The sequence below is a fragment of the Caretta caretta genome, chromosome 9 (genome assembly GCF_965140235.1).
Source record: "Caretta caretta isolate rCarCar2 chromosome 9, rCarCar1.hap1, whole genome shotgun sequence".
NCBI classification, from domain to species: domain Eukaryota; kingdom Metazoa; phylum Chordata; order Testudines; family Cheloniidae; genus Caretta; species Caretta caretta.
Genome location: NC_134214.1, coordinates 3,355,123 through 3,377,221, shown reverse-complemented (window position 1 = coordinate 3,377,221; position 22,099 = coordinate 3,355,123). Strand labels below are relative to the sequence as shown.

Sequence of the window (22,099 nt, the reverse complement as noted above, 5' to 3'; positions counted from 1 at the left end):
TCTGCGCCGCCGGGCAAGCGGGCCGCGGAGGGAGCCGCGTGCTGCTCTCCTGGGGGGTATAACTCGGACGGGCGAAGGGAACCTGCCGCGCCGCGCTGCTTTCTGTCCCGTTTCTCTCTCCGTACAGAACGCTCCGTGTCCGGCTCCCGGCTCCGGTTACGGGGGAGCGCGGGCCGGAGGGGGGGTGTTAATCGCCCCGCGGCGGTTGGGGCGGTTGGGCTGGAGGAGGGGGAGGGGGAGCTGCGCGGCTGTGCTTTGCCTCCCCTCCCCCCTCCCCCACCCCTCCCGCCGGGGCCGAGCGCGGCAGCCCCAGCCAGAGCTGCGCGGGATCGATCCCCGCGGCCTGCCGCTCCCCGCGCCGGGCGGAGCGCCCCGCTCCCGGGCCCCGCTCCCGGGCCCCGCCGCCGCCGGAGCCGGAGCCGGAGCCGGAGGAGGGGAGAGCTCCCAACATGGCTGAGATCGGCATCGACCAGTCCAAGCTGCCGGGCGTCAAGGAAGGTAAGGCCGCCCCCCCCCCCCGAGCCGAGCCGAGCCGAGCCGAGCCGGCAGGCGGGGTGGGGGGTTCTCCCCGCCTCGGGGAGCGAGCCAGGGGTCAGCCGCAGGTTTGATCCCCCCCCACCCCACCCGCTGTGCGGGGCTCGGACGTCCCTGGGAAGTGGTGGAGTTTCTGTGTGTGTGTGTACACAAACTACACACACATTTCGGGGGGGGGGTGTGTGTACACACAAACTACACACACATTTCGGGGGGTGTGTGTGTGTGTGTACACAAACTACACACACATTTCGGGGTGTGTGTGTGTGTGTGTACACAAACTACACACACATTTCGGGGGGTGTGTGTGTGTGTGTACACAAACTACACACACATTTCGGGGGGTGTGTGTGTGTGTGTACACAAACTACACACACATTTCGGGGGGTGTGTGTGTGTGTGTACACAAACTACACACACATTTCGGGGTGTGTGTGTGTGTGTACACAAACTACACACACATTTCGGGGGGGGGTGTGTGTGTGTACACAAACTACACACACATTTCGGGGGGGGGGTGTGTGTGTGTACACAAACTACACACACATTTCGGGGGGGGGGGGTGTGTGTGTACACAAACTACACACACATTTCGGGGGGGGGGGTGTGTGTGTACACAAACTACACACACATTTCGGGGGGGGGTGTGTGTGTACACAAACTACACACACATTTCGGGGGTGTGTGTGTGTGTGTACACAAACTACACACACATTTCGGGGGGGGGTGTGTGTGTGTGTACACAAACTACACACACATTTCGGGGGGGGGTGTGTGTGTGTGTGTACACAAACTACACACACATTTCGGGGGGTGTGTGTGTGTGTGTGTACACAAACTACACACACATTTCGGGGGTGTGTGTGTGTGTGTACACAAACTACACACACATTTCGGGGGGTGTGTGTGTGTGTGTGTACACAAACTACACACACATTTCGGGGGGGGGGGTGTGACTATTTCTGCGGGCGAAAAGAGGAGCGGCCAGGGATGAATGGGGAGAGAGAGTGTGTGTGTGGGTCAGTGTGTGTCTTGTGCTGTTGTGAAATGTGACTCCCCCCCTTCTTGTGCTGGCGGCCCCTGAACCAAGCTGCACACCCCGCCTGTGATGGAAACCACTTCGCCCAGCCTCCCGGCGCCGATCCGGGGGGGCGGCTGGCCATGAACGCCTCCCCCCGGTTTGGTTCAGGGTGCCTGTGGCTGGCGAACAGAAACCCAGCCCCAGCTCCCCCCGTCCGTGGGATCCGATGTGGCTTTGCGGAACCCCTTTGGGCTACCAGGACTGGGGGGGGGGGGTCACAAGCTGGTGAAGATCGGACGCTCCAGAGATGGAGGGAGCCCGTGGGGAGATCCGGCTTTTTGTTCAGAGCCCTTTTTACCTGTGTTGGTTTAAACTTAGGTCGGATGTTTTTTGTTTGTTTGTTTGTTTTTACCGGCCCTAAAACGGGGATGGGACTCGGCAGAGGCAAACCAGGCGCTGCTTTCAGCTTCCTCGGGATCTGCGGGTCACTTCCAATTCCGCTGGCCTGAACGTGCGCCTGGCCGCAGACCGGACCAGCCGCGCTTCTCCGGAGCGGCCCCGGATTAATTAGTGTCCCTGTGGAAGGGGGGTGTGTGGAGAGAGGGCAGCGGGGGGCTTCAGCACACCCGTAAGCATGGCAGACAATAAGCCTGGCTATGCAGTAGCTGGGAGCCCGTTCATGCTATTGATATGCAAATCTGCTCTTCACAGCCCTTGCCCCCAGCAAGTTAAGGGCCCAGCCTTGGGAACAGGGGAAAGGCAGAACTGTGGAGGGCGAAGAGGTTAATTCTTCCTCTTTTGGGGCAAAGCACGTTGTCAAATGAATGGTGCCCAGGATCTAGTTAAAACACGCTGTGGTCCCATGCATGCTGTGAGATTTAACCACGTTTTAAGGGTGCCCCGTGTGTCACGGTTCAAAGACGTGGGTCAGTCCTGCCCCTGCTGCAAGGCCAAATGTGTTTTTGCCTGTGTCTGGACTAGCCATGTGGTAACCCAGTCCTCTAGCATCACAGATCTTATCTGTGCCCAGCTGCAGCGGTTAGCTCACGAAAGCTAATGCTCAAATAAATTTGTTAGTCTCTAAGGTGCCACAAGTACTCCTTTCCTTTTAACTAGACTGCAGTGTAGCTGGGATTTTACCTCTCAGGGCTTTCTTGGGTTTGCATTGTTCTAGAAGCAAAACAACCACATTTTTTGTTTTTTTGTTGAAAATTAGTTTAACTCTTACTCAGAGTGAGTGTGATCTAGTAACTTTAGCAAAGGCCTGGGAACTGGGAGCTCTGGGTTCAGTGCCCAGCTCAGACAGTCAGTGACTCAGTTTCTCCAGCTGGAAAGCAGGGATAACAATACCTGCCTACTTCAAAAGGGTGCTGTTGGGCATTATTAAAAATGCTCTGAGGTCTTCAGATGAAAAGTACTGTTTACGGGGAAGATATTGTTCCTGCTTACAACAGAGCAAATCTTTAGTAACGTCACCAGTCGAAGGAGTTACTCTGGATTTACACCAGTGTTACTGAAAGTGGTGAATGTTGTAATTACTGTCTACATCCATTCAAAACATCTTAGACATGTTTCCAAGTCTGTAGCCAATAGTATTTGTTTCATAGTTAATACAAAATAGCAAGCATACACTTGAAGATCCAGTTTAGTCTTAAAAACTTGAGTAGATGGAGGGGAAACAGGCCAAACCCTAAGAATTTTGTGTTAAAGCTTCTGTTTATTGCCAATAGAGAATGGTAGCATTCAGGGTGAAATCTTGGCCCACTTAAGTTAATGGCAAAACTCCCACTGATTTCAGTAGAGCCAATATTTCACCCTTAGTGCCAAATAACAATTTGATTATGGAGTGTTACAACATGGCTAAAATGTGCAGGGTAGGTGGAGCCTTTGTGTTCTGTAAAAAGAAAAGGAGTACTTGTGGCACCTTAGAGACTAACCAATTTATATGAGCATAAGCTTTTGTGAGCTACAGCTCACTTCATCGGATGCAAAAAATACCTCCCCCCACCCCACTCTCCTGCTGGTAATAGCTTATCTAAAGTGATCACTCTCTTTACAATGTGTATGATAATCAAGGTGGGCCATTTCCAGCACAGATCCACCAATTTTTTCATGCTTTGTGTGTATAAAAAGATCTTCTACACTTTCCACAGTATGCATCCGATGAAGTGAGCTGTAGCTCACGAAAGCTTATGCTCAAATAAATTGGTTAGTCTCTAAGGTGCCACAAGTCCTCCTTTTCTATTTGCGAATACAGACTACAGAACACAGGTTTCAGAGTAACAGCCGTGTTAAAGTCTCAGTCAAATACCTTTAATTTACTGGGAACATAATTCATCAGGTTTTATTCTGATGGAAAGCGCTGAACCCCAGTTGCGCTCTGTTTAGAATAGATTGCTTCATTACTGACCTCGCTGTTTCTAGCATCTGCTTATGATACCAGACAAAGGGAAGAAACAGAACAGCTTCCATAACCAGGGAAATATTTGTTCCAGAGGCAGAAAATCACTGTCCGTCCTTTTGGAGAAATGTCCACTCTGTTTATTTTGGACACAGGTCAGTGTGGTGATTCATTAACGGTTTGGAAGACCATTTTGCTACTCTGTTTGCTTTGGTTTCTTTATTTCTTAACTCTCCCCCAGATGAGAACTATCTCTGAGGGTCTAGTCATTGTGACAATAAGATGCCCTGGTACTGCTTGGAAGAATAAGGGTATCGTCACTGTTTTAGTGCTGCGGTCATATAAAATCTCTTCTAAGCTAAAAAATGTTAAGCTGATTCTGTCCTCGGATGGATAATCTAGCTAGATGCTGCAGGAAGTGGTGCTGGTTATTCAAATCTGCAGATGACTTCTTACTAAAGCCAGGTCACTTTTGCCGACACTTAAAAAGAGTAAATGGGATGATCTGGGTAATTAGAGGCTTGTCTGTCTGACATTGATCCTGGGCAAGATAAGGGAGTGGCTTACATAGGGCAGAATTAAAGGAGGGTAATATAATTAATACCAATCAACATGGGTTTATGGAAAATAGGAAGCAAGTTTGACAGGGTCTACTTTTTTTTTAAATGAGACCACAAATTTGGTTGATGAAGGTTATAGCATTGGTGAAATATACTTAGACTTCTGCAAGGCATTTTGACTTGGTACCCCACAACATTTTGATTGATAAAACTAATTTGGCACACACTAAATGAATGAAAAGTTCTCTCAAAATACAATTGTAAATGGGGAATTATCATCGAGTGGGTGTGTTTCTACTGGGGTCCCGCAAGGATCTGTTCATGGCATTCATCAGTGACCTGAAGGAAAACAAAATCAGCACTGATAAAGTTTGCAAATGACACAAAAATTGGATGAGTGGCAAATAACAAAGAGGACAAGTCACTGATAGACTGATCTGGATTGCTCGGTAAGCTGGATGCAAGCAAACAATATGTATTTTAACACAGCTAAATGTAAATGTGTGCTTTTGGGAACAAAAAATGTAGGCCACGCTTACAGGATGGGTGATGCTTTCTGAAAAAGATTTGGGAGTTCTGGGTAATCAGTTGAACATGAGTTCCCAGTGTGATGTTGTGGCCAAAAGGGCTAATGTGAACCTGGGATATGTAAACTGGGGAATCTTGAGTAGGAGTCGCTGGAATACTGTGTCCAGTTCTTGTGCCCACAATTCAAGAAGGATGTTCTAAATCAGAGAGGGTTCAGAGAAAAGCCATGAGACTGATTTAAAAAATGAGAAACCATGCCTTATAGCGACAGACTGCGACCAAGTCACCCTTAACCTTCTCTTTGTTAAGCTAAATAGATTGAGCTCCTCGTGTCTAGCAGTACATAGATGGGGGAACAAATATTTAGTAACAGGTTCTTTGATCTAGCAGACAGAGGTATAACAAGATCCAATGGCTTGAAGTTGAAGGTAGGATACAAGGTGTACGGTTTGAACAGCGATGGTAACTAACCACTAGAACAGTTCAAGGGTCATGGTGGATTCTCCATCACTGGCAATTTTAAAATCAAGATTGGATGTTTTTTCTACAAGATTTGCTCTGGGAATAACTTTGGGGGTGCTCTCTGGCCTCTGCTCTGCAGGAGGTCAGACTAGGTCAGGGGTGGGCAAACTTTTTGACCCGAGGGCCACATCGGGGTTCCAAAACTGTATGGAGGGCCAGGTAGGGAAGGCTGTGCCTCCCCAAACAGCCTAGCCCCCACCCTGTCCCACTTCCCGCCTCCTGACTGCCCCCCTCAGAGCCCCCGACCCATCCAACCCCCCCTGCTCCTTGTCTCCTGACAGGCCACCCGGGACCCCACCCCCCATCCAACCAGCCCCTGTTCCCTGTCCCCTGACTGCCTCCTGGAACTCCCTGTCCCTTATCCAAGCGCCTCCCCCCTCCCCCTTACCATGCCACTCAGAGCACAAGGACTGGCATAAACGCCTCCCGGCCAGAGCCAGCCACGCCACTGTGCTGCCCGGCAGGAGCTTGCGGCCCCGCCGCCCAGAGCGCTGGCAGCACGGCGAGCTGAGGCTGTTGGGGAGGGGGGGACAGCAGGGGAGGGGCTGGGGGCTAGCCTCCCCGGCCAGGAGCTCAAGGACTTGGCAGGACGGTCCCGCAGCCCGTATTTCGCCCACCTCTGAACTAGATTATGACTGAGGTCCCTTCTGGTCTTAGAATCTGTGAATCAGTAGTAATATCAGTTCAGGGTTTGATTTTTTTTTTTCATTGATATTAAAAGCCGTAACAGCCCTAAATGCAGCTATACCAGCAAAATCACTTTTGTGGCGGTATAACTTATTTCTTTTGGGGAGCTGGTATAGGCTACACCAGAATGCTTTTGTCGGTAGAAGCTGCCTCTACCTAGCTATCCTGGCAAGCCTCTTCCAGTGTAGACTAGGCCTCAGTGCTTCAGCCCGGTATTAGAAGCCACTTTGTTGTTGGAGTTGCCATCTTTTAGACGAGATGCAAAGTGCAGTTTCTGACCATTGTGGTCACTAAAGAAACCATAATAATATTTATCCAAAGTAGTCATGTTAGATGTGGTGCCTGGCCAAGTTTCGTCTTGAGCTATTTCTTGCCTGGGTTCATATTTGCTGTTTTAAGAGGAAACAGTCTTTTTCCTTCCCAGCCCTGAGCTGCTGGGCAATGTTACTGTGCGCTGTTTGACCGCTGTCAGTTTCCATCCCAGAGGTGCTGCACCGTGGCAGTGAAAAGATCCATATGCATACTTCATGAGGCCTTTTTGACAACCTCTGGGACAAAAGCACGCTGGAGATAGACAATTATTCCTAATCAGTTACTTATGAAACTGACTTGTGATGCAAGTAGTTGCATGCCAGACTGATCCCCATCCCCTAGCATAATACCAGAGGTTAAAGCAAGGGAATTGTGTGTAGGGAAAAACACATTTCCCTGGCTTAAGTAACCAGCCCTTCTCCACAGCTCCCCACCTTGTTTCAATCTGCTTTAGCCACTTCATATCAACTCATGGATGCAGTACACACGTGTATCCTAAGGGGCGCAGGTGGGCTGGAGCCAGGGTGTCACTGGCAGGATCCAAACTGTTATCTCTTAGGGCACGTCTACATTGTAGTGTAAGCCCTGGGTTTGAGCTCAGGCTCAAGCTTAACCCTCCTTCTGCCTACACACAAATCCAGTTAAGTCAGGGATTGGTCCAAGGACCCAGGACCCTACAGGAATGGAGAGTCTGACCCTGAGTCAGTCTGGGATCTATGGTTCAAGCAGTGTAGATGCTGCCTTGTTGGATTTGTGCTCTAGGAGTCTGCCAAAAGTATCGCATGGGCTGACTTTGTTTGTCCTCTGGACAGCCAAGCTAGGTGGTTGCACCATGAACAGAGGGCTAGAATGACCACATTTTGGGAGGGCGCTAGGAAGTCTGGGATATGGGTGGTTGGACTTAGCAAATGCAATGCAGATGCTGGGACCCAGGGTTCAGGAATTCCTGCCCTGGGGTTGCAGATGAGTGTAGATGCTCAAGCCCTAGGCTAACAAACCCAGGGTCTGCTAACTCGAGTTCCCCTAACCCTTGGCTTACTTTGCAGCGTAGACAGACCCACAGGGATCCCCCAGAGCTGCAAAGATGCCACCTCTCTTTCCAGGATAGTCGAGTCCCTGTGGTCCATTTGGTTGCTGCTGCCTCTGCCAGGCTGCGAGTTGTGCCACTGGCTTTGTGACGCAGACACCTGCCGTCTGGGACAGAGACCCAGGCCGCTGACCAGGCAGCAAGGAGAACGCAGCATAGATTCCAAGGCCAGAAGGCACCACTGTGATCCTCTGGTCTGACCTCCTGTACAACGCAGGCCACAGAACTGCCCCGGAATAACGCCTAGAGCAGATCTTTTGAAAAAACCTCCCTGCTTGATTTAAAATGTTCATGCGCTGCCTTATGATGCCAAGTGGATCTGAACCGGTGAACAGCTCTGGAGCCTACTTCCAATCCCCTGTGCCAGCTCTGGTCATTTGTTTCCCCCTCCTGTTTCCAACAGGTACCTGCCCTCTGACATAAACCACCCTTGCTGGGCCCCAGGCTTGTCGCCAGCTGTGTCCCCTAATTTGGAACTGGGTTAAGCTGTCCTGGGTCAAGTGCTATTTAGTAGCAGTGTAGCACATGTGTGCTCTGCCGCTAAGCCCCCAGTGTAGACAAGGCCTGACTGTTTCAGTGCGGCTCTTCAGGGCGGGTGGCCATGACAATGGCTGCATTACAAATTCCGCTCTCATTGAAGACTCTCATTTGACTTTTTTTTACAAACACTGAGCTGTAGTTTCAAAAGCTGCTCTTTGTGCCGATGCCAGCTTGACTGGCTTCTCCACACGTGTCCCTGGCAGGCACAGCTGCTGCCGTGGGGGAACAGGAAGGGCTTGTATGGCTATGTTCTGTCTTGGCCAGGGTTTTCTCGGTGCAGGCAGGCTGCCTGGCTCCCGGCGCAAAGCTCTTTTATATGATTGAATAGAAGTTTGTTCTGAGCATCAGCCCCGTCTTCCCCTTTCTCCTCCCCCTCCACCGCCTGCCCTCTGACCGCTGCAGCTTCCCCGACCTTCACGGAGACCCTCGCTAGTAGATCCGCATAGCTGCTGACTTTGAAGGTGGCAGATGCCGGGTCACGGAGCAGAGGTTCTGTGTTTCTCAGTCTCTCTTGGAATCTGCCCAGATTTACTGATGCTATTGGCTTATGTCAGGCTTTTCAGTGACTGTCTGTGGCAGAGGTGCTCAGACAACGGCCCGTGGGCCACATCCGGCCTGCGGGACCCTCCTGCCCAGCCCCTGAGCTCCTGACCTGGGAGGCTCGCCCCGGCCCCTCTCCCACTCTCCCCGCTCCCCTGCAGCCTCAGCTCACTGTGCCGCCGCGCAATGCTCTGGGTGGCGGGGCTGCGAGCTCCTGACCCGGTGCTCTGTGCCGCGCGGCGGCGTGGCTGGCTCCAGCCGGGCGGCGTGGCTGGCTCCAGCCGGGCGGCGTGGCTGGCTCCAGCCGGGCGGCGTGGCTGGCTCCAGCCGGGCGGCGTGGCTGGCTCCAGCCGGGCGGCGTGGCTGGCTCCAGCCGGGCGGCGTGGCTGGCTCCAGCCGGGCGGCGTGGCTGGCTCCAGCCGGGCGGCGTGGCTGGCTCCAGCCGGGCGGCGTGGCTGGCTCCAGCCGGGCGGCGTGGCTGGCTCCAGCCGGGCGGCGTGGCTGGCTCCAGCCGGGCGGCGTGGCTGGCTCCAGCCGGGCGGCGTGGCTGGCTCCAGCCGGGCGGCGTGGCTGGCTCCAGCCGGGCGGCGTGGCTGGCTCCAGCCGGGCGGCGTGGCTGGCTCCAGCCGGGCGGCGTGGCTGGCTCCAGCCGGGCGGCGTGGCTGGCTCCAGCCGGGCGGCGTGGCTGGCTCCAGCCGGGCGGCGTGGCTGGCTCCAGCCGGGCGGCGTGGCTGGCTCCAGCCGGGCGGCGTGGCTGGCTCCAGCCGGGCGGCGTGGCTGGCTCCAGCCGGGCGGCGTGGCTGGCTCCAGCCGGGCGGCGTGGCTGGCTCCAGCCGGGCGGCGTGGCTGGCTCCAGCCGGGCGGCGTGGCTGGCTCCAGCCGGGCGGCGTGGCTGGCTCCAGCCGGGCGGCGTGGCTGGCTCCAGCCGGGCGGCGTGGCTGGCTCCAGCCGGGCGGCGTGGCTGGCTCCAGCCGGGCGGCGTGGCTGGCTCCAGCCGGGCGGCGTGGCTGGCTCCAGCCGGGCGGCGTGGCTGGCTCCAGCCGGGCGGCGTGGCTGGCTCCAGCCGGGCGGCGTGGCTGGCTCCAGCCGGGCGGCGTGGCTGGCTCCAGCCGGGCGGCGTGGCTGGCTCCAGCCGGGCGGCGTGGCTGGCTCCAGCCGGGCGGCGTGGCTGGCTCCAGCCGGGCGGCGTGGCTGGCTCCAGCCGGGCGGCGTGGCTGGCTCCAGCCGGGCGGCGTGGCTGGCTCCAGCCGGGCGGCGTGGCTGGCTCCAGCCGGGCGGCGTGGCTGGCTCCAGCCGGGCGGCGTGGCTGGCTCCAGCCGGGCGGCGTGGCTGGCTCCAGCCGGGCGGCGTGGCTGGCTCCAGCCGGGCGGCGTGGCTGGCTCCAGCCGGGCGGCGTGGCTGGCTCCAGCCGGGCGGCGTGGCTGGCTCCAGCCGGGCGGCGTGGCTGGCTCCAGCCGGGCGGCGTGGCTGGCTCCAGCCGGGCGGCGTGGCTGGCTGTCCCGGTGCTCTGGCCACTGGTGCTCCAGGCAGTGCGGTAAGGGAGATGCGGGGAGGGTGGATAGAAGGCAGGGGAGTTTGGGGGATGAGCAGGGGTCGGGGGCATGGATGGGGTCAGGGCGGTCAGCGGGCGGGGAACAGGGGGGTTGAATGGGGGCAGTGTCGGGGGGGGCAGTCAGGAAGGAGAGGAGGAGTTGGATGGGGCGGCGGGGTGCAGTCAGGGGCAGGGGTTCCGGGGGCAGTCAGGAGACAGGGAGAAGGGGTGGTTGGATGGGGCAGGGGTCCCGGGCTGGGAGGGCAGTCAGGAGTGAGAGGCGGGGTTGGATGGGGTGGAGGGGGGCAGTCAGGGGCGAGGGTTCTGGGGGCGGCCAGGGGACAGGGAGGTGTGGATGGGGCAGGGGTCGGGGGGGGGGGGGGCGTTAGAGGACAGGGAAAAGGGGTGTTGGGTGGGCAGGAGTCCGGGAGGGGCCATCAGGGGTGAGAAGCGGGTGGGGGGTTGGTTAGGGGGCGGGGGCCAGGCCACACCACACCTGGCTGTTTGGGGAGGCACAGCCTCCCCTAACCGGCCCACCATACAATTTCAGAAACCCAGTGTGGCCCTCATGCCAGAAAGTTTGCCCACCCCTGGCCTATGGCCTGTGTTGTGTGTCTGCAGGTAAATGGGGGTAGAGGGAAAACAACTTGGTGTCTTTCAGGACTGGAAATAGGTTCAGAATTTTAGATTATTGGTATGGGAGCGGGGAATCTCCTTAGGATTTCTCAGAGGTTCAGTATGGAAACCCAAACACCTTGCTCATTAAGGTTTCACTTTGGTCTCTCTGAAGCCAGAGCAAGCAGGCTTTGGCCTGTCAGTTTTAGTGTCATCAGGACAGCAGTTGTTCAAGCGGTTGAAGATCTGCAAGGTCATTGCTAAAGCACCTGCTGCTGGGGTCCGGGTGACTGACTTCTAGCGTTCGCTGTGCAGGGTCGTGGTTTTCTGCTTCGTGGCTTCTTCTTGGAAATCACTCTAGGCCGGCGCTTGGGGACTGGATGGCTCGGGGGGATATGTTCTGGGTTATATAGGGCCTTCCATATCCGGGGCACTGTTTCACATCGGACCCTGGTGAACAGTAATTGGTTTTCTGAAGTGCACAGATTCCGTAGGGGCTTGGCTGGGACTCATCACGCCTGTGACTAGAGCTGTGGGGAAGTTGCCGTGTGAAGCCGTTCATGTGCGTTGCTGGCCTGGGTGTGAGATTTGCATGAGCCTTGTAGAGGGTTTGGTCTGGGCTAGAAACAACTGGTTCCTTACTCCAAAAACTTTTCCCTGAGCAAACAGGCTCGAGTGTCTTCTCCCATCCCCCCTTTTCACATCTGACAGTGCTACGGATTGTCTGTAGCTAGCCAGGGACATTGCGCAAGGAAGAACAGTGTTTGGCTGAGGGCTGTCTGTACGCTCACCCCTGGCTCCAATGTTTTCTGCAGGCAGCAGCCAGTTGATTCCTTTGCTTCTGCATGGTATAATAGGGGTAAGCCCCATCGTTTTCAGTTTAAACTGATTTCTACCCAAAAAATCCCAGGTTTTACAAAACGTTTTATTTGTTTTTTTTCTAATTTTCACCCTACGTTTGTATCATTCAAATATATAAAAATAACTTGTTTTATTGTGAAAATACAATACGTTGCATGAGAGAGCTGTATTACGATAATACATTAGTCTGTGTGTATAGGCAAAGCTGCCTGTTGAGTAAGGCTAGGTATTAGTCTAGACTCAGGATACACACAATAAACAAACAGGGATGCACACAAACTCTAAAGGGTGTGCACCTCTGAAGCTACTGATGAATCTCCCGCCCACCACGTACACATTTCGACCTGTTAGCAGATAACGATTTAAAGATCTGACATACTAAAATGGGAAGAAAAAAATTTAAAATAATAAAAACAGGAGAAAAGGACGAAGTTGAGTGTATGCGCTGCAAATGGTGTGGCCCAGGTATCAAATGTTAATATTTATAGCCTAATACTTCTAAGTCTACAGTAAACTGTTTATTCAAATAAAAGTTTTCATTTGTGATTTAGGGATATATTGTTTTCTTAAACTCAGAGGTGGCGTTGTGTTTTTGAATTCTGTTTTAGTTCTGCAGCAAACCACATTGAATTCCATTCATCAAAGCATTAATCTAATCATTACTTCCCCCCCATCCTTCCCTCCACCAAAATAACCCAGATATTTTCCTAGACAAATTATTAATAGTTTTTTCCCACTGATTTCCATCTATTTTTGTTGTTTCAGGAATAAACACGGTAAATTCCTGGGAAAAATAAAATAAAATAATAACCAAATCGAAGGGCCCTAAGTATGAGGTATGTGAGGCCTCAGGTTCAGGGAAGCAGTCTCTCTCCTGCCCTGATCCTGAAAGGAGAGCAGGGAAGACTCAGGTGCCCCCTCTCCTCCTGGACTGTAATAGGCTACTTCAGGAAAAGCAGGGCCATGGGGCCTGCAGGGAGGCGGGCGACCGTGATACTTTTCAGTTTAGGAGGAAATGGCCCTGTTTTGCAAGGGTTTGCCTCTTGTTGTCTCGGAGACTTCTGAGTTGAGCCTGTTTGTTCAGAGAAAAGTATCTGGCATAAGGAACAAGGTGTTTCTAGCCCAGGTCAAATCCTCTGCAAGGCTCACGTGACTCTCACACCCAGGCCAGCAACGCTCCGATGAACCGCTTCACGCAGCATCTTCCCCACAGCGCTAGTCCCCAGCGCGTGAACTTGACAATCCATTTGCCAGACAGCTGGTCAGTTTCACACCAGCCTACTTGCTTCCTCATCTAGATTTAGCTCAAGCTCAAAACATGAAAGCCTCTGGGGGAAGGGAGGCGGCTCTTATGCTTAAAACATTGAACTAGTACCTAGGAGATTTGGGTTCAGAGACTCCCTGTGTGCCCTTGGATAGATCGTGCAGACTCTTTGTGCCAGGTCCATGTCTGTCATCCCTTTTATCTGGCGTGTCTGTTTGGATCATAATAGAGAGTCACCATGTGTTTGTGTGGTGCCTCGCACAATGGGGCCCCGATACGGCTATTATGGTTGTAATAACTTACATTCTGATCCCAGTGTCTGCGCCCCCGATGCACTGTCTGACCTCACGGATCTCTCTGTGAATCAGTTACTCTGCCTTTTAAAAAAGAAAAGGAGTACTTGTGGCACCTTAGAGACTAACCAATTTATTTGAGCATGAGCTTTCGTGAGCTACAGCTCACTTCATCAGATGTATACCGTGGAAACTGCAGCAAACTTTATATACACACAGAGAATATGAAACAATACCTCCTCCCACCCCACTGTCCAGACATGAAGGTCGCTATCTTACAACAAAAAAACTTCAAATCCAGACTCCAGCGAGAAACTGCTGAATTGGAATTCATTTGCAAATTGGATACTATTAATTTAGGCTTAAATAGAGACAGGGAGTGGCTAAGTCATTATGCAAGGTAGCCTGTTTCCTCTTGTTTCCCCCCCCCCCGATGTTCTGGTTTAACTTGGATTTAAACTTGGAGAGTGGTCAGTTTAGATGAGCTATTACCAGCAGGAGAGTGAGTTTGTGTGTGTATGGGGGTGGGGGGGAAGTGAGAAAACCTGGATCTATGCAGGAAATAGCCCGACTTGATTATGTAAAGAGTTGTCACTTTGGATGGGCTAGCACCAGCAGGAGAGTGAATTTGTGTGGGGGGGTGGAGGGTGAGAAAACCTGGATTTGTGCTGGAAATGGCCCACCTGTTGATCACTTTAGATAAGCTATTACCAGCAGGACAGTGGGGTGGGAGGAGGTATTGTTTCATATTCTCTGTGTGTATATAAAGTCTGCTGCAGTTTCCACGGTATACATCTGATGAAGTGAGCTGTAGCTCACGAAAGCTCATGCTCAAATAAATTGGTTAGTCTCTAAGGTGCCACAAGTACTCCTTTTCTTTTTGCGAATACAGACTAACACGGCTGTTCCTCTGAAATCTGCCTTTTAAATGCACCGTGCCTCACATGGTATTGTGGGGATTAACTAGTTAGTGTTTGTAATGAGCTTTGAGATCTCTGAAGGCAGGTATTGAAGGAGCCTGATCCAAAGACTCTCAGCAGTGTTCCACTGACCTCAGTGAACTTTGCATCGGGCCCTGATGATGATTTCATTTGTGTGCTAACCCACGGTGCAACCAATTAACCCAACAACTCTTTGCCGTCCAAATAAAATAGTCTAACTTGAACTTTTTTGGCTTGAGCTGGTGATGGTGGTAGATTTAGTCTGTGCACTGCTGACAGCTTTCCCTGTGGTCACCACTATGTGGGATAAAGCTGAAAGTGTGGTAGGAGTGAGTCACTTTCCATTAACTTCCGTTTTACAGGCTGTTTCGAAAACCGTGTGTGGTAAAGTGTGGAGCCCACATGTGCGTGGGTGCAATGTTTATCTCCTTCTTCCCCTGCACCAAGCAACCTCTTTGAACCAAACTAATATTCTCGGGGGACGGATTGACTTATGAGAAACTGTTGAGACATAATTATGTGGAGTTCAGCTAAGTGATGACTAAGGGGGAAGGGGACATAAGTCTACAGATATTTGAAGCATATTAGCACCACTGAGAGATGGGAATTACTCAGTGTGCTACAACAGGCCAGAACAAGAGTTAATGAGAGACAATTAAGAAAAGAAGCATTTGGTCTGAATATTAAGAAGTTTCTTGACAGTGAGATGTGGTCTCCTGCAGAATCCACTCCTAAAGGACATGATGGATGTTGCTTTCACAGCTAGACTGGACGAGACACTAGAGCGTGTCCCCATCGGAAATGCTCCTAGAGAGATGGGCTGAGATGGCCACATGTGACATGCGTGACTCCTAGAAAGTGCTCCACGGGTTCTGCGGCAGCCTCTCCCACCGCTTTGAATGGAAACCTCTCTTCTATGCTCCTCAGTTTTCCCCTTAACCTTTCACTAGAGTGTGGCTCTTTCTCCTCACAATACAATAATGCTATAGCCTCTCCCATCGTAGAAAACCCACACACCCTTGACCCCTCTTGCTCTCCACCTATTGCCCCATCTTCCTTTTATCTCCAAGCTGACTGGACATGCTGTTTAGTCATTGTCTGGAGTTTCTCTCCTCCAGTTCCATCCTAGACCTTCTGTAGTCTGGCTGCTGCCCCTTGCACTCAGCTGAAGCCACTCTTGCCAAAGCCTCGAATGATATCTTCCCAGCCACATCTCAGGACCAGCACTCCATGCTCATCCTCCTTGACCTGTCAGCTGCATTCAACATCACCAGCTGAGCTCTTCTTCTTGTAATCTTGTCTGAGCTTCTGTGACTCTTTCCTCTCCTGGTTCTCCTCCTACCTCTCCCTTTGCTCCTGCGGCATGTCCTTTGGGGATCTTACCCGTCCCCTCTCCAGATTTCTGTGCGGGTTCCTTAGAGCTCTGTCCTTGGTCCCCTTCTCTTCTCTTGCTACATCTTATCTCTGGGTAATCTCATCTGCAAACACACATTCAACTACCATCTCTGTGCTGACGACTCCCAGAACTACCCCTGTCAAGGTTCCTCCCCCACTCTGAACTCTAGGGTACAGATGTGGGGACCTGCATGAAAAACCTCCTAAGCTTATCTTTACCAGCTTAGGTCAAAACTTCCCCAAGGTATAAAATATTACACCCGTTATCCTTGGAATGGCCGCTACCACCACCAAACTAATACTGGTTACTGGGGAAGAGCTGTTTGGACGCGTCTTTCCCCCCAAAATACTTCCCAAAACCTTGCACCCCACTTCCTGGACAAGGTTTGGTAAAAAGCCTCACCAATTTGCATAGGTGACCACAGACCCAAACCCTTGGATCTGAGAACAATGAAAAAAGCATTCAGTTTTTTACAAGAAGACTTTTAATAAAAAATAGAAGTAAATAGAAATAAAGAAATCCCCCCTGTAAAATCAGGATGGTAGATATCTTACAGGGTAATTAGATTCAAAAACATAGAGAACCCCTCTAGGCAAAACCTTAAGTTACAAAAAAGATACACAGACAGAAATAGTTATTCTATTCAGCACAATTCTTTTCTCAGCCATTTAAAGAAATCATAATCTAACACATACCTAGCTAGATTACTTACTAAAAGTTCTAAGACTCCATTCCTGTTCTGTCCCTGGCAAGAACCAGCATACCGACAGACACAGACCCTTTGTTTCTCTCCCTCCTCCCAGCTTTTGAAAGTATCTTGTCTCCTCATTGGTCATTTTGGTCAGGTGCCAGCGAGGTTACCTTTAGCTTCTTAACCCTTTACAGGTGAGAGGAGCTTTCCCCTGGCCAGGAGGGATTTCAAAGGGGTTTACCCTTCCCTTTATATTTATGACACGCCCCCCAAATCTCAGCTAGGGTGAAACACTGGCTGGGATTTCTTCCTGGAGCTCTAGGAAAACAGAGTTAATAAGACACATGCATCTCTAAATATACTACCAAGTACATAAAGACTAACAATATTTTCCACATCTCAAGGACGATTTTAACCAGTTGATTCTGGGAAACTTTCACGGGAGAGTGCATCAGCCACTTTGTTAGAAGCTCCTGAGATGTGTTGGATGTCGAAATCAAAATCTTGGAGAGCTAAACTCCACCGAAGAAGTTTTTTGTTAGTTTCTTTGACGGTGTGAAACCACTTTAGTGCAGCATGGTCGGTTCGCAGGTGGAAACGCCGTCCCCAAACATATGGGCGTAGCTTTTCCAGAGCGTAGACAATGGCATAACATTCTTTTTCAGTGACTGACCAGTTGCTTTCCCTCTCAGACAGTTATTTGCTGAGAAACACTACAGGGTGGAATTCTTGATCAGGTCCTTTCTGCATTAAAACTGCTCCCACACTACGCTCGGATGCATCTGTGGTTACTAGGAACGGTTTGTCAAAGTCTGGGGCCCTTAGTACAGGGTCAGACATGAGTGTCGCTTTAAGCTTGTTAAAGGCCTTCTGACACTTTCCGGTCCACTGAACAGCATTTGGCTGTTTCTTTTTGGTTAGGTCTGTCAGTGGGGCAGCGATTTGGCTGTAGTGCGGTACAAATCGTCTGTAATAACCAGCCAAGCCTAAGAAGGATTGAACCTGTTTCTTTGACTTTGGGACAGGCCACTTTTGGATAGCATCCACTTTGGCCTGTAGGGGGCTGATAGTTCCTTGACCCACCTGGTGTCCAAGGTAAGTCACTCTGTTTAGGCCTATTTGACACTTCTTAGCCTTAACAGTTAGTCCTGCCTCCCTTATGCGCTCAAGGACTTTTTGTAGATGTTCCAGGTGGTCTGCCCAGGAATCCGAAAATATGGCCACATCGTCAAGGTAGGCGACTGCATATTCTCCTAATCCCGCTAGGAGACCATCTACAAGTCTTTGGAAAGTGGCGGGTGCATTTCGCAGCCCAAAAGGGAGTACATTAAATTCATACAGCCCGAGATGTGTGATGAAGGCTGACCTTTCCTTGGCAAATTCATCTAGCGGTACCTGCCAGTACCCCTTGGTTAAGTCCAAGGTAGAGATGAACTGGGCCCGTCCCAGTTTCTCTAATAGTTCATCTGTGCGTGGCATTGGATAGTTGTCTGGGCGAGTTACAGCATTTAGCTTACGGTAGTCCACGCAAAAACGTATTTCCCCATCTGGTTTGGGAACTAGAACCACTGGAGATGCCCATGCACTTTCAGAGGGGCGGATTACACCCATCTGTAACATATCCTGGATCTCCCGTTCTATAGCAGTTTTAGCTTGAGGAGACACCCGGTAAGGTTGGACCCTAATTGGGTGAGCATTACCTGTGTCAATGGAGTGGTATGCCCGCTTAGTCAGTCCTGGGTTGCTGAGAACGTTGGCGCGTAGCTAGTGCACAGCTCCTGGATCTGCTGTCGCTGCATACGCCCAAGGGTCATGGAGAGGTTCACCTCTTCCACACCACCAGCACATTTCCCTTCGTAGTAAACACCTTCAGGCCACTCAGCGTCGTCTCCTCCCTGGGCTGTAAACTGACAAACCTTTAATTCTCTGGAATAAAAGGGCTTTAGAGAATTAATATGGTACACCTTAGGCTTTCGGTTGGAGGTGGGGAATGCTATGAGATAATTAACAGCTCCCAGGCGCTCCTGGACCGTGAATGGCCCTTCCCACGATGCTTCCATTTTATGGGCCTGGAGCGCCTTTAAGACCATGACCTGGTCTCCTACTTTGAAGGAACGCTCTCTGGCATGTTTATCATACCAGGCTTTTTGCTCTTTTTGAGCATCCTGTAAGTTTTCTCTAGCAAGGGCTAAAGAGGTTCGGAGGGTGTTTTGTAGGTTGGTTACAAAGTCCAGAATGTTAGTTCCTGGAGAAGGTGTAAATCCCTCCCATTGCTGCTTCACCAACTGCAATGGCCCCTTAACCTCACGGCCATATACAAGTTCAAATGGGGAAAACCCTAAACTGGGATGTGGTACAGCTCTGTAGGCAAAGAGCAACTGCTGCAATACTAGGTCCCAATCATTGGAGTGCTCATTTACGAATTTACGTATCATGGCCCCCAAAGTTCCATTAAACTTCTCCACCATGCCATTTGTTTGATGGTGGTAAGGAGTGGCAACCAAGTGATTTACCCCATGAGCTTCCCAAAGGTTTTTCATAGTTCCTGCATCTGTGAGGATGTCGGAGGGCCAACCTACCCTGGCAAAAATGTCTGCTAGTGCCTGACACACACTTTTAGCCCTGGTGTTGCTTAGAGCTACTGCTTCCGGCCATCGGGTGGCAAAATCCATGAAAGTCAGTATGTACTGCTTTCCTCTGGGTGTCTTTTTCGGAAAAGGACCCAGAATATCCACAGCTACTCGCTGAAATGGAACTTCAATGATGGGGAGTGGCTGGAGAGGGGCTTTGACCTGGTCTTGGGGTTTTCCCACTCTTTGGCACACCTCACAAGACTGGACATAGGTAGAAACATCCTTGCCCATTCCCTCCCAGTGGAATGATCCCCCCAAACGGTCTTTGGTCCTGTTCACCCCAGCATGGCCACTAGGGTGATCGTGGGCTAAGCTCAAGAGCTTGGCCTGGTATTTAGTTGGAACTACCAACTGTTTCTGAGGATGCCAGTCTTCCTGGTGTCCACCAGAAAGAGTTTCCTTGTATAAAAGTCCTCTTTCTATAACAAACCTGGATCGATTAGAAGAGCTGAGAGGCGGTGGGTTGCTCCGTGCCGCCGTCCAAGCTCTCTGGAGGCTTTCATCTGCTTCCTGTTCGGTCTGGAACTGTTCCCTTGATGCTGGGGACATCAGTTCCTCAGTATCATCACCTGCCTTGTAGGTGGGGAACTTTCTGGGATGGGAAGTGGTACCTGGAGAAGGATTGCTAGGGTTTGTTGGTATATTCTGCTGGGCCTTTATCCTCTCCATCTCCTCCACATGCTTCCTCTCTTTTTCCTTCTCCTCCTCCACATGCTTCCTCTCTTTTTCCCTCTCCTCCTCCACATGCTTCCTTGCCTCCATTTCCCTCTTGTGGGCAGCCTCTTGGTGTTGTTCTGCCTCCCTTTCTTGTTCCTTCTTCAGCTGCATGAGTTCTATCTGTCTTTCATGTTCCCTTTGTCTTTCCTCAGCCTGAAATTTGGCTAATTCGAGCTGTAGTCGAGCCGCGGATTTTGCCATTCTAACCTCTCTGTTTTTACTAACTTTACACCCGAGGTTTAGAAATAAACAAACAAAACTTGGCTGTAAAATTTTGCTGTGCTGGAATAGAATACCTATTCTCTGATAGTGATTGTCAGCCTACAGAAAAAGACAATTCCCTTGTCTCTGCTCTGGGCCCAAATTAAAGCAAAAAACCTCCAACTACTTGGAAACCTGCTTACCCAGCCCAAAGGAAAAAAAAAAATTTCTTTTCAAATCTGTGCTCCTTGTAAAACAAAACAAAAAAAAATCAAAATCCTAAAAAAAACCCTGCCACTTTTGTCTCCAGGCAAATGGGTAGAGCACACCCCCCCTATTTACTTTTAGGAAGAAAAGAAAAAAAAAACCTCTGGGTTGGAAGACTGTGAATTTCCCTGCAGGAGTTAAGTACCCTGCCTCCAGGCAAAGAAAACCTGCAATTCACAAGATAATCCCCTTTTGTCTCTGCTTGGCCACAAAGCAGAGAGAAACCAAGCTGCTTTCAGTTTCAAAGCTGCTTTCTGGACTTTCTTTCCAAAGGAAAAAAAATTTCCTTTTTAAAATCTGTATTTCTAGTTCAAAAAATCTCAACTGGATCTCAAATGATTTCAGGTTAATCTCACCACTGTGCCACCATGTCAAGGTTCCTCCCCCACTCTGAACTCTAGGGTACAGATGTGGGGACCTGCATGAAAAACCTCCTAAGCTTATCTTTACCAGCTTAGGTCAAAACTTCCCCAAGGTATAAAATATTACACCCGTTATCCTTGGAATGGCCGCTACCACCACCAAACTAATACTGGTTACTGGGGAAGAGCTGTTTGGACGCGTCTTTCCCCCCAAAATACTTCCCAAAACCTTGCACCCCACTTCCTGGACAAGGTTTGGTAAAAAGCCTCACCAATTTGCATAGGTGACCACAGACCCAAACCCTTGGATCTGAGAACAATGAAAAAAGCATTCAGTTTTTTACAAGAAGACTTTTAATAAAAAATAGAAGTAAATAGAAATAAAGAAATCCCCCCTGTAAAATCAGGATGGTAGATATCTTACAGGGTAATTAGATTCAAAAACATAGAGAACCCCTCTAGGCAAAACCTTAAGTTACAAAAAAGATACACAGACAGAAATAGTTATTCTATTCAGCACAATTCTTTTCTCAGCCATTTAAAGAAATCATAATCTAACACATACCTAGCTAGATTACTTACTAAAAGTTCTAAGACTCCATTCCTGTTCTGTCCCTGGCAAGAACCAGCATACCGACAGACACAGACCCTTTGTTTCTCTCCCTCCTCCCAGCTTTTGAAAGTATCTTGTCTCCTCATTGGTCATTTTGGTCAGGTGCCAGCGAGGTTACCTTTAGCTTCTTAACCCTTTACAGGTGAGAGGAGCTTTCCCCTGGCCAGGAGGGATTTCAAAGGGGTTTACCCTTCCCTTTATATTTATGACAACCCCTCTACTCCAGACCCGTCTCCTTCTGTCCAAAGTAAAATCTTTGCTTGTATCTCTGACACCTCTTCCTTGTGAATGTCTAGCCGTCAGCTCAAGCTCGAAGTGGCTGAACCAGAGCTCCTAATTCTCCCTCTGCCCCAAGCCCTGCCTGCTACGTCCTTTCTCCAACCATGTAGACAATAGCACCATTCTGCCTGTCACTCTGTCCCGGAACCTGGGTGTCATCTTCGACTCTGACCTCACGCTAGGTCCTCACTCCAGGGTATGTCTAAATCTTGCCAATTCTGTTTGCATAATATCTCGAACATATGGGCTTATGTGTACATCCACACATCTAAAACTCTTGTCCATACTCGCTAGAGCGGGGTCTGTATAATCTGTAATGACGTTACTGAAGTCAGTGAAGAAGCTCTATAATCTTTCCCAGAGGAGCATAGAGAGCTCTCTCGTTCATTCAATCCTGTCCTCCTTATATTTTTTTCTAAGTTTTACCTCTAAGGATTGAGCCAGTGGTGACATGTTGGGAGAGCTGACACTTCATGTTATCCAGCGAACTCTTTACCATCCCCCTTTCCATCTGTCTGTGCATCTCTCTCCTGAGTGGCCATGTGAGCCCCTTCACCAGGCTGCATGGGCGAGGGCTTAAAAATGCTGGCGAAGCATCCAAGATGCATGACCCTGTCTCTTCAGAGCGCTGCCAAGCGTTGCACTGGAGCCTGACAGGCCTGCAGATTAGAAGAGAAAGCAGCAATTTGAGTGAGGAATTTAT

General features: G+C 50.7%; 1 protein-coding gene across 2 annotated transcripts in view; it reads left to right on the top strand.

Moving 5' to 3' along the window:
• CCDC50 (coiled-coil domain containing 50) overlaps positions 1 to 22,099 on the top strand; it is a 65,388-nt gene continuing 43,289 nt past the window's right edge. Inside the window, exon 1 of one of the 2 annotated variants that reach the window (XM_048863524.2) lies at positions 1 to 498. In XM_048863524.2, the coding sequence (XP_048719481.1) occupies positions 450 to 498 (49 nt within the window). In that variant the 5' untranslated portion in view covers positions 1 to 449. The remainder of the gene's footprint in view (positions 499 to 22,099) is intronic. The other variant, XM_048863526.2, reaches the window with a different exon arrangement.